This window comes from Pan paniscus, chromosome 11, assembly GCF_029289425.2.
Source record: "Pan paniscus chromosome 11, NHGRI_mPanPan1-v2.0_pri, whole genome shotgun sequence".
In the NCBI taxonomy this organism is placed as follows: Eukaryota; Metazoa; Chordata; class Mammalia; order Primates; family Hominidae; genus Pan; species Pan paniscus.
This window is the reverse complement of record NC_073260.2, coordinates 84948721-84965191: the sequence shown is the minus strand read 5'-3', so window position 1 is coordinate 84965191 and position 16471 is coordinate 84948721. Positions and strand designations below refer to the sequence as shown.

The following is a 16471-nucleotide window of genomic DNA, read 5'->3' as shown; positions in this document are numbered from 1 at the left end:
GACTATACAGCTAAATGTGGAAGGCAAAACAATAAAGCTTCTGGAAGATAATATAGAAAGTATCCTCAGAGGAAACAATTGGGGAAAGGAAAAACTTATTAAATAGAGAACAAATACCATTAACCATAAAGGAAAAGACTGATGAATTTGATTACAATAACTCTTCATCAAAGATACCACTGAGAGTAAAAAGCAAGCCACAGAAAAATTATTTGCAATCATGTAAGTGACAAAGCGCTCACACCCAGAATATACAACAAACTCTACAAATTAATCTAGAAGACAGGTAACTCAATAGAAAAACAAACAAGAGACTTGAATGAGTACTTCACAAAGGAGGATATCCAAATAGCCAAAAACATATGAAAAAAATGCTCAACCTCACTAGTCATCAGGGAAATGCAAACTAAAGCCACAATAAAATGATACTACATGCCTACCAGATTGGCTAAGATTTAAAAATTAATAACAAATGTTGAGAAGCATATGGAACAGTGAGAATGCTCACATGGAATAGTGAGAATGCTGGGTGGGAGTATAAAGTGGAAAACAATTTGGTATCACCCACAAAAGTTGAAGATATACCTACCCTATGGCCTAGCAATTCAACTCCTAGGCACAAATCTGAAAGAAATGTATGTGCATGTGCACCGAGAGACACTGAAAATTCACGAGAAAATTTCACAGAAAGCCACAAATGTCCATCAAACAGTAGAACAGAAAATAAATTGTGGTATAGTCATACAATAAAATCCTATGTACCTATAAAACTAAACAAACCACAGTCACACATTACAGATAAAATATTAGAATTTACAGAAAAAATATTACAATTAAAAAGTGGATAAATCATAATAATGTTCAACAAAAGCAGCCAGATACTGAATAAGCTATACTGAATAAATTAATAAAAATTCCAAAAACTAAACTGTAGTGTTGAAGGATACATATTTAGATAGTAAAACCATAAGAAAAGCAAAGAAATGATTACCATGTAAGTCAAGAGACTGGCTCTCTGAGGAAGAGGGAGGAATAATAATTGTAAGGAGGCACTAAAAATTTTGAGGCGCTGGCAGTTAGCAATTTCTTGACCTGGTGGTGGTTACCCAGCTGTTCTCTCTGTGATAAATCACTGATTAATATGTATTGTTTTGTATATACTTTAGTTTTATGTTTTTAAATTATTATACAATTAGGGCCAGGCATGGTGGCTCATACCTGTAATCAATCTCAGCACTTTGGGAAGCTGAGGTGGTAGGATCACTGAGCCCAGGAGTTCGAGACCAGCTTGAGCAACACAGTGAGACCCTGTCTCCACAAAAAAATCAGAAAATTAGCCGGGCATGGTGGCATGCACCTGTGGTCACAGTTAGGAGGCTGAGGCGGGAGGATCACTTGAGCCTGGGAGGTCGAGACTGCAGTGAGCTGTGATTGTGCCAGCGCACACCAGCCTGAGCAACAGAATGAGATCCTGTCTCAAAACAAACAAAACAACAACAAAAACAAACAACAACAAAATACAATTAGAAGGGTTAAAAAAGAAAACAAAAATCAAACAACGTGAAAATCAAAATCTGATGTGTGCTGGATCAGATTATTTCTCGGGGCATTAGTTATTCCCTGATAGGAAGCTAAAGGCTTTAAATGATATTAACTATTTGGGGTGATGGGAGAAGCCACAGCCAGGGAGTATAATATGTAGAGGCATACTACGTTATACTGTAGACATATCCATGTTAATATAATAGGAAAGCTAGGATAGAAAATTTGAAAGATGTAAGCAAAGTTAAAAAGCAAATCACTCACGAGGTATAAGAGGATAATTTAATACATTTTAAAGTTTAAATTATGTATTTACCATCCAACTCCTAACAATACTGCATTTCCTAATACCTTGGCAAACAACAGGAAGGAAAAGTATGGAAAAATAACCATGGTATGATTTATAAATTAATTTCCTGGGTATTATCTTTATATTTCTAAAACCAAAGTCAGGCTAACAATAAAAATGTTTCCATTTAAGCAGATTTAAAGAAAAAACTAATAATTCTCTCAGGTGCCTATGTTCAGAAGTCTTCAAATGAACATCCTTTTTTTAAGTTCCCATTTATCATTTAAAATGCTACTGTGTTTAGTTAGGTACTATTTCCAGAAAATCTACAGAGCTAGATGCATTAAGAAACTCTACCTGCAGTCTATTCACTTTTTGCGCTTCTTTCAAAGATACAGCATGCCCTTTGTTTTCCTGTACCATCATCTGCACTTGATTCTTCAGTTCCTTAACCTCCAGTTCCTTCTGATTAAATACTACTTCATCAGCAGCAAGCACACACTAGTGGGGAAAGAAAGCACAAGTGACATTCACCACGGAAAATAATCAAGAAACCCCATATGATAACACAAAAATGGTGATTTGATTATAGCTTGATGATGTCTCATAAATTTTTTTTCATTTTCAACTTTTTCTGATTTCTTTCTAAGAAAGGCAGAAAGAGTTGAGAGAACCTACCATTGCTATAACACAGGAATTCATTACCATGAAGACAGAAGATTTTCCTGATTTTTACTTCCTGTATATAAAAACTAGTTGTTTTGGTTCTAGAGTACCTTCACTAAGATTTTTACAAGTTTGCTAGAACTGCTATGAGATTTTAATGTGGATCACTCAAAGAGCTCACATTTTCCAAATTGACATATAGGATTATAAGAATACATTAGGGCATTTGAATGAAGCAGATTTGCTGATTTTGTACACTTTCATTATGAAGAGATATATTTTGAAGATGTCTAAAAATGATTAAACAGTTTTACTTTTTGGTTTCTAGTAAATTTGCCGATTTTGAAGTACATTTGGGATATGTAAATAATAAAGTAGTTTTTAAATGAAATAAACAGAAAATTATTTGTCGAGAGCCTCATTCCACATATTGGCTTGGCATTTTAAAAATCTCACTAAATAAGATGTTGGTGTGGATGTGGTGATCAGGGAACACTTCTACACTGCTAGTGGGAATGTAAACTAGTACAGCCACTATGAAAAACAGTGTGGAGATTCCTTGAAGGACTAAAAGTAGAACTACCATTTGATCCAGCAATCCCACACTACTGGGTACCTACCCAGAAGAAAAGAAGTCATTATACAAAAAAGATACTTGCACACGCATGTTTACAGCAGCACAATTCGCAACTGCAAAATTGTGGAACCAAACCAAATGCCCATCAATCAACGAATGGATAAAGAAACTGTGATATAGATAGATAGATAGATAGATCACAACTCCTATATAAACCAACTCCTATATGTGTCCCAACATTCAAGCTTCCAATTACCAGTACTTCCTGTTCCACCAGTTTCTTATACTAATGAGGAAGGGCCTGCTCTACCTAGACAGTTATTACCTTTCAGAAAAAAAAAGAACTAAAAAAAAGATTTAAGAAGTATTACCTTACCTGCTTTTATGCTATTATTTATTTATTCATTTATTTTTAGAGACAGGGTCTCACTCTGCCACCCAGGCTGGAGTGCAGTGGTGCAATCATAGCTCACTGCAGCCTTGAACTCCTGGGCTCAAGTAATCCTCCCACCTAAGCCTCCCAGATAGGTGGGACCACAGGCGTATGCCACCATGCCTGGCTAGTTTTTTGATTTTTTGTAAAACGGGTCTCATTTTGTTTCCCAGACTGGTCTCAAACTCCTGGGCTCAAAACGATCCTCCAGCCTCAGCCTCCCAAAGTGCTGTGATTACAGGCATGAGCCGCTGTGCTGGCTGAGACTAGTACATTTTAATGTACAGATCTTAATGTAACAAGATAGTTTCAAATCTCATATTTCAAGTAACTAGAAATTTCTGCTTGTTGAGTTTGGTGTAATAGGAAAGAAGAACATCCACAATTATCTGAAAAAATCAGTGAAATACTCCTCCCTTCAAACTATGCAATTATGAGGCTGAATTTTCTTTACAAACTTCAACCAAAACATATTGCAACAAACTGAATACTGAAGCAGATATGAAAATCCAACTGTCTGTTATTAGGTCAGATGTTAAAGAGATTTGCAAAAATGTAAAGGAATTCTACTCTTACTAAAATTTTTTTGTGTGTTGGCCAGGTGCGGTAGCTCATGCCTGTAACCCAGCACTTTGGGAGGCCGAGGCGGGCGGATCATGAGGTAAGAGATGGAGACCATCCTGGCCAACATGGTGAAACCCCGTCTCTACAAAAATACAAAAATTAGCTGGGCATGGTGGCATGTGCCTATAGTCCCAGCTACTCGGGAAGCTGAGGCAGGAGAATTGCTTCAACCTGGGAGGCGGAGGTTGCAGTGAGCCGAGATCACACCACCACACTCCAGCCTGGCGAGAGAGCAAGATTCCATCTCAAAAAAAAAAAAAAAATTGTTAGAAAATATTTTTCATTAAAAATGCCCTTTATATTAACATGTAATTGGGTTACTGTTAGTTTTGAATGAATAAATAGCTTAGATTTTTTCAGTTTTAATTCTAACACAGTAAATATCAATAGATATAACCCACATAAACAAAAGCTCTTTGAGGGATCTCGCTTTAAAAGTGTAAAGAAGTCGTCCTGTGATCAAAAAGTTTGAGAACTTGAGCACTGCTGTAACAGAGGATAATACAAATGCCTTCTTTATAATATTACATGTAAAAAGGCTTTGAGGAAATATTTCTAGCTAGATAGAGAAGTAAGCTTAGAGCCTAAAAAAAAAGGAAATATACTTATTTCCTTTTTAACTAAAAAGCTATCTTTTTAAGTTTTCCTATTTTGAAAAATGGACAGAACCATGGAAGCTGGGAACCATGTTATCTCAGGAACAACTGAAGCACCATTCATTTGCTCACTAGCTTGCAAACTCCACCCAAGCAAGCAGTAACTAGGTGTGTCCTGTCCTCCACTATTCCCACGACATACAATCTTCACACAATAGTTTCTGAATGAAAAGCGGGGAAATGTAAATCTGAACTCAATACATGTACATATAACAAGTATACATGTACATACCTACATTCCTTAAACATTAATAAATATGCTAATTTGTTGGTTTTTTTAAAAACCTATACTCCAAACACAAGAGATGAAGTAATTTTTTCTTTCAAGAACTACTGACCGACAAAGGGAGAAAAACTCAGTAAAAGATAACAAGTTTTATTTCTGAAACAAGTTTATTTTCAGTCTCTAAATTGACAACCAGATCCACAGAGTTCTATTTAATAAATATAACAAATTAAAATACACTTTAACCGAAGGAGAAAGGAGGAGGAGCCAAGAAGGGTATGAATTGTGAGCAGGAAGCAATAGGAAAGGGGAGGGTAGAAAGAAGGAAATAAGAGACGCAAGTGGGATCTTTTTTTTTTTTTTTTTGAGACGGAGTCTCGCTCTGTCCCCCAGGCTGGAGTGCAATGGCGCGATCTTGGCTCACTGCAAGCTCTGCCCTCTGGGTTCACGCCATTCTCCTACCTCAGCCTCCCGAGTAGCTGGGACTACAGGCACCCGCCACAACGCCCGGCTAATTTTTTTTGTATATTTAGTAGAGACGAGGTTTCACCGTGTTAGCCAGGATGGTCTCGATCTCCTGACCTCGTGATCCACCCGCCTCGGCCTCCCAAAGTGCTGGGATTATAGGCGTGAGCCACCGCACCCGGCCTATATCCAAAAATATTTCAAAGAGAAGTAGGTGGACTTAGGAATTGAATCAGAGAAGGAAAGCTCCTGATTTCATGCTCATATTATATTGCCATAATTCCTCTTTACTCAGATACTGTCACATCACTATTTCTTTAAAAAATAATCATTTCAGTTTCATTATTTCCATCATGACACTTTTTAAACAACCCAGTTCATTTAAAGTCCTGTAAGTCATAGTAAAACTTTCATTAAATTTTTCCAATGTTAGGCTATAAGTTAGCACTATGGTTCTTGAATCCAGATGCAAATCACCTGGTAGCTTTATAAAAAAGAAAGTGCCAATGCCCAGGTACCATCTCAGACCAATTAAATCAGAATCCCTGTGAAGTAGGACCCAGAAATCAGTATTTTTAAAAAGTTTCCCACGTGTACTAATTGTGTGGCAGCAAGCATGGACATCGCTGCTTCATACAGAGATTCTAAAGAAATATGTCAAACAAATGCACTTTACTTGTGAGTGGGACATTATGTAAGACATACTGTAATTTAAGATCATTTGTAACATCCTTCCAAAATTTTTTCAACATTGATATCAGATATGAAGTATTTTGATCAAGTTTATCAAGAGTGATAGTGAAGTGTATATACTTCTATTCTGCTTGATATTTTACAAAGAAGCATGTATTATTTTTGTAACTCTTTGATAAAAGATGAAAACATTCAATAATTGTATTCCATAAGATAAAGGAGCTCAAAACATCAGTCTGAATTTTATCCAGAAGAGATAAACTGTACTGAATTATCTAATAAGACCATAAGCTACCATATATAGTTTCTTCTTAAAAAAACAAAAACAGAAACAATTTCTTCACCCATGCAGGAATGCCAGGACAGGGCTATAAAGATGCAAGATTTGCTGCCTCCTGTAGGCTGCTATTTGAATGACTAAAGCCATCTTACTTTCCTAACTTTCCTAACTGCTAGGAAATTCCCTCCTCTGGCAGGATCTCCAGGAAGGTTCTACTAAATATGGTTTTTAGGGAAAGAAGACATCCAAGAATAGGCCAGGCATGGTGGCTCACGTCAGGCATGGTGGCTCACGCCTGTAATTCTAGCACTTTGGGAGGCCAAAGCAGGCAGATCTCTTGAGCCCAATAGTTCAAGACCAGCCTGGGCAACATGGTGAAACCCTGTCTCTACAAAAAAATACAAAAATTAGCCAGGTGTGGTGGCAGGTGCCTGTTAGTCCCAGCTACTCGGGAGGCTGGGGTAGGAGGATCACTTGAGCCCATGAGGTTGAGGCTGCAGTGAGCTGTGATTATGCCACTGCACTCCAGCCTGGCTGACAGAGGTAAGACCCTGTCTCCAAAAAAAAAAAAAAAAAAAAGAATAGTCACTGCAATATTATTTAATAATAGTTAAAACCTAGAAACAGCCTAAATGTCCAACAATGGAATATTAAATAACTATAAACACATTCATAAGACAAATTACCATATAAACATGAAGAGTCAAGTATGAAAAATATTTAATCATGTGTGAAAATATTCAAAATATAAATATTAAGTGAAATATAAAATGCAAAACTGTGTGTAGGGTTGCAAGTACATATTTTTAAAAAATTATATGGGCCAGGCACGGTGGCTCACGCCTGTAATCCCAGCACTTTGGGAGGCCGAGATGGGAGGATCACGAGGTCAGGAGATTGAGACCATAATGGCTAACACGGTGAAACTCTGTCTCTACTAAAAATACAAAAAATTAGCTGGGCATGGTGGCAGGCGCGTGTAGTACCAGCTACTCGGGAGGCTGAGGCAGCAGAATGGCGTGAACCTGGGAGGCGGAGCTTGCAGTGAGCCCAGATCGCGCCACTGCACTCCAGCCTGGGTGACAGAGCAAGACTCCGTCTCAAAAATAAATAAATAAATAAATAAATAAATAAATAAATAAATAAATAAATAAATAAATTATATGTACATAGAAAAATAATTCTGGAAGGAAACCCACCAAAAAGAGATGTTGGTATTTCTAGGCTCTAGAATTAAAGATAATCTTTTAACTTTCTTCCTTACACTTTTCTGTTTTGAAAATACTCTGATGAACATGTTAGCTTTTAAACTAGAAAAGCATAAATTGTTATTCTTTAAAATATTTGCAGTTTGAGCCTCCCATTCTAACCTTCTCCCATTTCCAACAAATGGGTATTGGTTAATGAAATGAACAGGCTACTAATGCAAAAGTCAGACCTTGAGGAACACAACAAAACAAACAGGTAAATGTCAATATCAAAAAACAAAAATATAAACTCTCAACTTTAAAAAAAGAAGAAGAAGTATGTGTGCTGGGACAAAAATCAAAGAAAAGAAAGGCAAGTTCTGGGTCAACTTTGATAAACACTTAAAGCAAAAGCCACCTCCAATCTCATGGTAGAGCTGAGAGGAAAAAAGATACAAAAACAAATTTAGCCTATATCACAGTCTCACCTGAAGTGAGTCTAGAGGGGAACAATGATAGGAATTCAGTATCTTGCATTACAAATTAATAACTTCACCTTACCAACCAGTCTGAACTACTTTTTCATCTGAGTGATTTAAGAGAGATTAATAGGCTGGGAGCAGTGGCTCACGCCTGTAATCCCAGCACTTTGAGAGGCTGAGGCAGGCGGATCACGAGGTCAGGAGTTCGAGACCAGCCTGACCAACATGGTGAAATCCCGTCTCTACTAAAAATACAAAAATTAGCCAGGCATGGTGGTGCGCACCTGTAATACTAGCTACTCGGGAGGCTAAGGCAGGAGAATCACTTGAACCCAGGAGGCAGAGGTTGCAGTGAGCCAAGATTGCACCACTACACTCTAGCCTGGGTGATGGCGTGAGACTCCATCTCAAAAAAAAAAGAGAGGGATTAATAATAAAGCTGTTCAATTTAAAAGTAAAAATAAATTCATTTTGCTTCTACATCTGTTTTTAAAGATTCCTTGGAATATATCCAGAAACTTAAAGCATTAAAGCATGTCTGTTTGCTAATGAAGGCAACTGATTAAGCGGGCTACTTTACCTGTGTTTCCTTTTTCATCTTTTCGGATGTGAAGATCTTTCATGGATGTCTCCAATTCTAGAAGATCTCTTAGGTCTTCCTTGTACACTTCTATGTAAGATACTTTCACATTAAAGTCAATGTTAGGATGTTCAGAGATGCTTTGAAATATTTCTTGAATAGCTCGAAGAATGATACCCTTTTGGCCCTCCACAACTGAAGCTGAAAATTTAGAAAAAGAAAGCATATCTGGAACTTAAAACAAAAGAAAAGCTACAACCCCAAATTTATAGTTAATTTATTTTATTACAGTTCTATATATTATAACTTTTTTTTGGCGGGGGGACAGAGTCTTGCTCTGTTGCCCAGGCTGGAGCGCAGTGGTACAATCTCAGCTCACTGCAACCTCCGACTATCAAATTCAAGCAATTCTCCTGCCTCAGCCTCCTGAGTAGCTGGGATTACAGATGCCCACCACCAGGCTATTATAACTCTTTTAAACCACAACTATAAAATTAACAAGTAAAAGTTTTCACATGTATCCCCTTACCAAGAATTCATTCATGCATTCATTGAACAAATATTTATTTAGTATCTACTATGTGCCAGGCACTATTCTAGGACTCTGCAGTCCACCAATAAACAAAACAGGGAGAAAAGAAATCCCTTCCCTGGTGAGATTCTGCTGAGGAAAGACAGACAATAGCAAAAAAGAATAATTGATAAGTGAATTACATGGCGTATTAAAAAGTGTTAATTGTACCTGGAGGAAAAAAAACACGGCAGGGTAAGGGGACTAGAAGTGTAACCACCAGCCAAGAGATGCTTGCAACTTTAAATAGGAAGGTCATGGTGGGCATCATTCAGAAGGTGACATCTGAGAAAAGACTTGAAAGAGGCCGAGCGCAGTGGCTCACGCCTGTAATCCCAGACTTTGGGAGGCTGAAGCAGGCAGATCACTTGAGCCCAGGAGTTCAAGACCAGCTTGGGCAACATGGTGAAACCCTGTCCCTACTAAAAATACAAAAATTAGCTAGCTAGGTGTGGCAGCCCATGCCTGTAATCCCAAATATTTGGGTGGCTAAGGCATGAGAATCACTTGAAGCTGGGAGGTGGAGGTTGCAGTGAGCTGAGATAGCGCCACTGCACTCCAGCCTGAGCGACAGAGGGAAACTGTCTAAAAAAAAAGAAAAAAGATTTAATAAGAAAATATATTTGAAAAGGCCCAGGAATCAAAAAGACATTAAGTGGCACAGGTGAATTTCAAAGCAGGTAGATATGGTAGAAATGTACATTTTAATATAAATGATAAAACTATATGGGGTGGCATTTTATTCCATAAATAGGCCATACTGTGGTGGCTCACACCTGTAATCCCAGCACATGGGGAGGCCGAGGTGGGTGGATCGCTTGAGCTAAGAAGTTTGAGACAAGCCTGGGCAACATGGCAAGACCCCTTGTCTACAAAAAACACAAAAAATTAGCTGGGCATCGTGTTGCATGCCTATGGTCTCAGCTGCTTGGGAGGCTGAGAAGGGAGGATTACTTGAGCCTGGGAGACAGAGGTTGCAGTGAGCCAGGAGACAGAGCCTAGGTGACACAGCAAGACCCTTTCTCTAAATACATACATACATACATACATACATAATCTTTCCCAATTCACTGTTCATTAAATACTAGATCCAGAGAGGTGGCCCTTGGCTCATAAAACATCATTCTACACAGAGGGCTTCCCCTGCCCAAAGCCACTCCACCTCTCGGATATTCACTACTACTAGTGGGAGCCATGTTATAAAAATGTTGATGCTTTTAGATGACATATAATTTCTAAAGCACAAAATAGCTGTAAAAAGCAGGAAACTGACCCTAGGTAAGACCAATCTATTTCACAGTCCTTTGCACTAAAATATCTTTCTCTTTAGATCATTTATTATGGTCTGGGTGGAATCCCAATCACTGGAGCACAATTCATTTATGTTGGCAAGAATGCTTTTTAAAAACAATTCTTGTATCATATTTCTTCACATGTCACCAAGTCTATCTGTTCTGAGATTTCTGGATGGGGTGAAAAGGTGCAAGGAGCTTGAGAGCAGAAAGGGACAACAAGAAAAGACAGGGACATAAGCCAGAGTTGATGGCGACAGAGAATGTGTGCAGAAGACAGGTGCAGAAAGGCCAGTTATGCCCAGGCCTAGACCCTCAGTTCAACAATGAGGAAGGAAACATCTCTACACCTCTTCTCCTCCAGCACTATCTAAGCCCACAGCTTCTACAAACCAGAACACAGACCAGTACAATAACATCACGAGTAAACACTTATTTCTGCTCCCACTTGTTTCAAAAAGGAGTTAGAGCAGCTTTACAAATAGGCGTAGGAGGGACTCAAACAGATACTTCTACATCGGTGTTCATAGCAACATTATTTACAGGAGCTACAAGGGGGAAGCAAACCAAATGTCCATCAAAAGAAGAATGGATAAATAAAACACAGTATATACATACAATGGAATGTTCTTGGAAAAAGGAATGAAGTTCTGATAGGTGACATAACATGCTAAGAGAGAGAAGCTAGACACAGAAGGAAAAATACTGTATGATCCACTTCTTTTTTTCTTTTCTTTTTCTTTTTTGAGACAGGGTCTCACTGTGTCACCCAGGCTGGAGTGCAGTGGCACAATCACAGCTCACTGCAGCCTTGACCTCCTGGGCTCAGGCGATCCTCCCACCTCAGCCTCTGAAGTAGCTGGGACTACAGGCATGTGCCACCACATCAAGCTAATTTTTTTGTTGTTTTTTGTAGAGACAAGCTCTCACTATGTTGCCCAGGAGTGCAGTGGTGCGATCTTGGCTCACTGCAACCTCCACCTCCTGGGTTCAAGCGATTCTCCTGCCTCAGCCTCCTGAGTAGCTGGCACTACAGGCGCCCACCACCACACATGGCTAATTTTTGTATTTTTAGTAGAGATGGGGTTTCACCATGTTGGCTAGGATGATCTCGATTTTCTGACTTCATGATCCACCCGCCTCGACCTCCCAAAGTGCTGAGCTTACAGGCGTGAGCCACCACGCCCGGCCCACTTTTATGTGTTTGGTTTTGTTTTGTTCTCTGAGACAGAGTCTTGCTCTGTTGCCCACACTGGAGTGCAGTGGCACGATCTCAGCTCACTGCAACCTCTGCCTCCCAGGTTCAAGTGATTCTCCCGCCTCAGCCTCCAGCAGCTGGGATTACAGGTGCACACAACCACGCCTGACTGATTTTTTTGTATTTATAGTAGAGATGGGGTTTCACCATGTTGCCCAGGCTGATCTCAAACTCCTGAGCTCAGGTGATCCTCCCAAAGTACCAGGATGACAGAATTGAGCCACCACGCCTGGCCTCCACTTATATGAAATATCTAGAATAGGCAAACTAAAAGAGACAGAAAGTAAATCAGGGATTATCAGAGAATGCGGGGAGAGCTATTGCTTAATGGGTACATAGCTTCTGTTTCGGTGATGAAAACTTTGGAAATACTGGTTATTATTGCATTAACAATTAGTATATTTGATGCTGCAGAACTCTACACTTGAAAGTAGTTAAAATGGTAAGTTTGGTGATCTTTATATTTATGTGTACTTTATCACAATTGTAAAAATAGTAAAAAAAAAAAAAAGTGTATGAGATAAAATTTAAAGTAAGTGGCGGGAAAAATGGAGACTTTAAAAGTTTCTGTAGGCTAATTTAGAAAACTGCCCATCATTTTTAGCATTGTTCCATGGAAAATGTATTCCAAGCAACAAAGAGTTGACTTACAAATGAAACTTAAAAACAACTTGCTTCCAAGTTGAAGATTACCAAAGTTTAGGTTTCTGGCAACAATCGTTCTGAAAATCCGAGTTTCCATCAACTTCGATGGCTGCCTTTCCCCTAATTTAAGAGGCAAGACTGCCATCATGTGGCAAGTAAAGTAAGTTGTGGGTTTTCTTCTAATACAGTACAAAGGAAGATTCCCTTTTAAGAGCTTATAGGAACTAGCTGTAGGAAATATCTAAACCTTTCAAACTGTAGTATAGATAAGCAATCTTGATTATCCAGAATAAATAATTGACGAGAAATAGTTCAGTTACTCCCCACATCTATAGATAACAAAGCACAATTTAAAAGACGTATCAAAAAGCTTAATTTCAAATATTTATAATAAAGCTCCAATATGTATTTTGATAACTTGAATATAAAATTTGCAATGTTAGTCTTATATTCCTGAAATAAACCATTTCCAAAAGAAAACCTGCAGTTTTATACCTCAACAACTCTCATTTAGCTATTATATGGTATTTAAAGAGTACACAAAAGTTTTTGGAAAAGGCTATACCTTGTAAAGGTAATTCCAACGTTCTGAAAAGCAGGAAAATGAATATTAGCTAAATAAGCATCATATTTAAAAATAAAGCCAGGCGTGGTGGTTCACGCCTGTAATCCCAGCACTTTGGGAGACTGAGGCAGGGTGGATCACTTGATCTCAGGTGTTCAAGACCAGCCTGGACAACATGGCAAAACCTTGTCTCTGCAAAAAATTAAAAAAAAAAAAATTAGTTGGGAGTGGTGATATGCCCCTGTAGTCCCAGATACTTAGGAGGCCAAGGTGGAAGAATCTCATAAGCCCAGAAGGTTGAAGCTGCAGTGAGCTGTGATTGTGCGCCACGGCACTCCAGCCAGGGTGACAGAGCAAGGCCCTATCTCAAAGCAAAATCAAAAACAAAAAACAAAGTGAGACTGTCTCTACAAAAAGGTTTTTAAAATAAAGTAAAATACATTTTAAAATAAAAGAGTTTCATTCTGCCCTAGTGCCCAGCACGGTAACCTAGACACTGCAGATGCTCAATAAATATTCACTGGAGGGGGAAAAAGAAAACATTATTTGCATGGTCAATAACCAAAAAGCTGACCCAGAATTGGTGTCCTATAGAGACATTCTGGGAAACAGAAAATGCTCACTAATACACCAAAAAATAAATCCAACTTTTTTTTTTCTTTTTGAGACAGTCTTGGTCTGTTGCCCAGGCTGGAGTGCAGTGGCATGATCTTGGCTCACTGTAGCCTCCGCCTCCCAGGTTCAAGCGATTCTCTGCCTCAGCCTCCCAAGTAGCTGGGATTAAACGCACGTGCCACGACGCCCAGCTAATTTTTGTATTATTAGTAGAGACAGGGTTTCATCATGTTGACCAGGCTGGTCTCAAACTCCTGGCCTCAAGTGATCTGCCTGCCTTGGCCTCCCAAAGTGCTGGGATTACAGGCGTGAGCCACTGCATCTGGTCTGAAATGATATTTTACATTGTTAAATGCAAAAAGAAAGTTACAGAATCACAGGTATAATATCTCATTAAACAAACAAAAACCCAAAAAACTACACAAGTGAGTAATATGCATCACACTTATTTCTTTGGGGTGAGAGAAGCTGTCACTTGCTTAATTTCTTATGCATCACTTGCAATCCTTCTTATAATAAATATTTCTTTAATTTAAAAAAAGTAGAAAGAAAACACCATCCAAAATGTTCTTAATTGACCTCCATTTCTTCTGATAGAGGGAATTTTAGAGCAATTAAAATGTTAGGACAACAGATAACTTCAATAACTTTTTCCCTTACAAAATTAAAATAGTACTCATGGTCTCTTAATAATAAAAAAAAAAGTATAGCTATAATTAAGTCACCAGCTTCTGAACATTTATAACTCCTATTGGTATAAGGCACATAATGGGTCATTAGGATTATAAAACATTTGCCAATCAAAAAAAAAAAAAACCCTACAATCCTAAAGAAAAGCCACAATTTATACTAGAAAAACTGAATTCTTTTTATTGTAAGACGCTGAAACAATCTAGTATCTGTGATCTCCTAATCCTGCAGAATATACAGATTGTTTTCTTTTAGTTGGAGAGTATTGGCCTCTTAAGGCTCCTCCATTTTAATCTTTGGAATAAAGATTTCCTGAAACTACACAACCACCCTCTGAGCCGCCTCCCATCCATGCACGTAATCAGAAGTTTCTTTTTAAAATTTTTTTTTTATTGTTTCAGCTCATATCTGAACAGCTAAAGAGTTTCTGAAAGCCATGTATTTTACATTTGTGAAATATGAAAATAGAAAAATATTGAGAGCCACTATTCATACACAGAATACTAACTAAAACTTCAGACAATGATGCATATGTGCACTACTCAAAAGTTTGTTTTTAGTGGAAAAATATAAATACAGTAAACAATCTTAACAGAGGACTTGGCTGTCAATTCCCCCACTCTATTACCAGACACTTAACTAAAATGATTTCCAAGGTTCCTTTCAGCTCTATATGAGATCCTATGATTCCATCTTTTCCAAACTATAATTACAAGCAGCAGCAATTGTCCTAAAATATTCAGAATTTAAAAAAGAAATCTGGCTAGAATATGAAAAAAAAAAGATACTTTACATAATAAATTTTTTCTACAGTCCCTAAGTCCTGATTGCAGGACTCTTAATATTTACAACTGGCTTGTTAAAGAATGCAAAATCTGATCATGTTAACTCATTTATCTCTATTTTAAATTCTGTTCAAGATAACAAGGGCTGACCACTGAAAACTATTTTAAACTTCTTTCCTCAAGCAAATATAATCCTAAGTTAGATTGCTTAATGAAACTTCAATATTTAAAAACGAATCTTTCAAAGATAATGATCTTACGATCACATTTGATTACATGATTCATTCCTTCACTATTCAATCAATATGCTAAACACCTACCATGTGTCAGGTATTGGTCATATTTTAGCTTCTTTCTAGCGTCACAAATAAAAGTCAAAGAGTATGAGAATCTTACCAATATGGCCCCCTCCAATGGTGTATGTCTTCCCAGATCCAGTTTGTCCATAGGCAAAAACAGTTGCATTATAGCCCTCAATGAGTGACAACACTAGGGGCTTTATACATGTGTTATAAACTTCATCTTGAGTGGAATTTTTGCCAAAAACAAAATCAAAAGTGAAGACTCTATCTCTCCCAATGATAACTTGCTGGCTGTTTGGAATAACTCTCACACAAACTTGGTGATTATGAAGAACTTCTTTGCAAAGCAGAGGTCTAATTCTTACAGCAACTTTTACTGGTATTTCTTCCATGGCAACTTAGATTTTACTAAGTAGATTTTCTATTTAATGTTCAGTATCTAGTGTGAGAGACTTCCATCTTATGTAAGATCTGGATTCCTGTGTATCAAAAATAAAAAGCAAATTTTAATTACTGATTCCTTGTATCCCAATAAACTAACCACCTTCTAAAGCAAAGTCAATTAGAACAGGTTTTGTTTCAATACAACATAGTTAAAATGAGTAAACCTGTCTTGTAAAATACATCGTAAATTTGTAGACAAACTAGTATGTCTTGGGTTTGCCTCAAAATAATCTAGGTGTGGGGTCCATGAGTTGATAAATGATGAAGCTAGGTGGTAAGTACATGGGATTCCATTGTGCCTTTATTTCTACAGTAATAATGTTTCCCAGTTCATTAATCTAAATATTAAATAACCAGGGAGTTAGAAAGTTAAGGCAAGGAGATAAGTAAGGAACTGTACACACTTTTTTTGTTTGTTTTTTGAGATGGAGTCTACGCTGGAACGCAGTGAACCACAATGAACAAAGCCCCTTTACCAACCTGTGGTGGACATGGTAGCTTGAGCAAGAAAGCAACTTTGCTGCTTTCAGCTGCTGAGATTTTCAGATTGCTACTGAAGCCTTATCAAGACTTATATCTTACACAAAAAAATTTCTTTCCATTC

The 16471-nt window shown here is 37.9% G+C and overlaps 1 protein-coding gene across 1 annotated transcript in view; it reads right to left on the bottom strand.

Annotated features, from left to right (window-relative positions):
- Positions 1–13574, bottom strand: part of LOC100967959 (kinesin-like protein KIF27) — a 50165-nt gene extending 36591 nt beyond the window's left edge. The window contains 3 exon segments of the mRNA XM_034967476.4: positions 2189–2332; positions 8701–8901; positions 13032–13574. Of these exon segments, the coding sequence (XP_034823367.4) occupies positions 2189–2332; positions 8701–8718 (162 nt within the window). The 5' untranslated portion in view covers positions 8719–8901; positions 13032–13574.
- Between the last annotated feature and the right edge of the window lie 2897 nt (positions 13575–16471).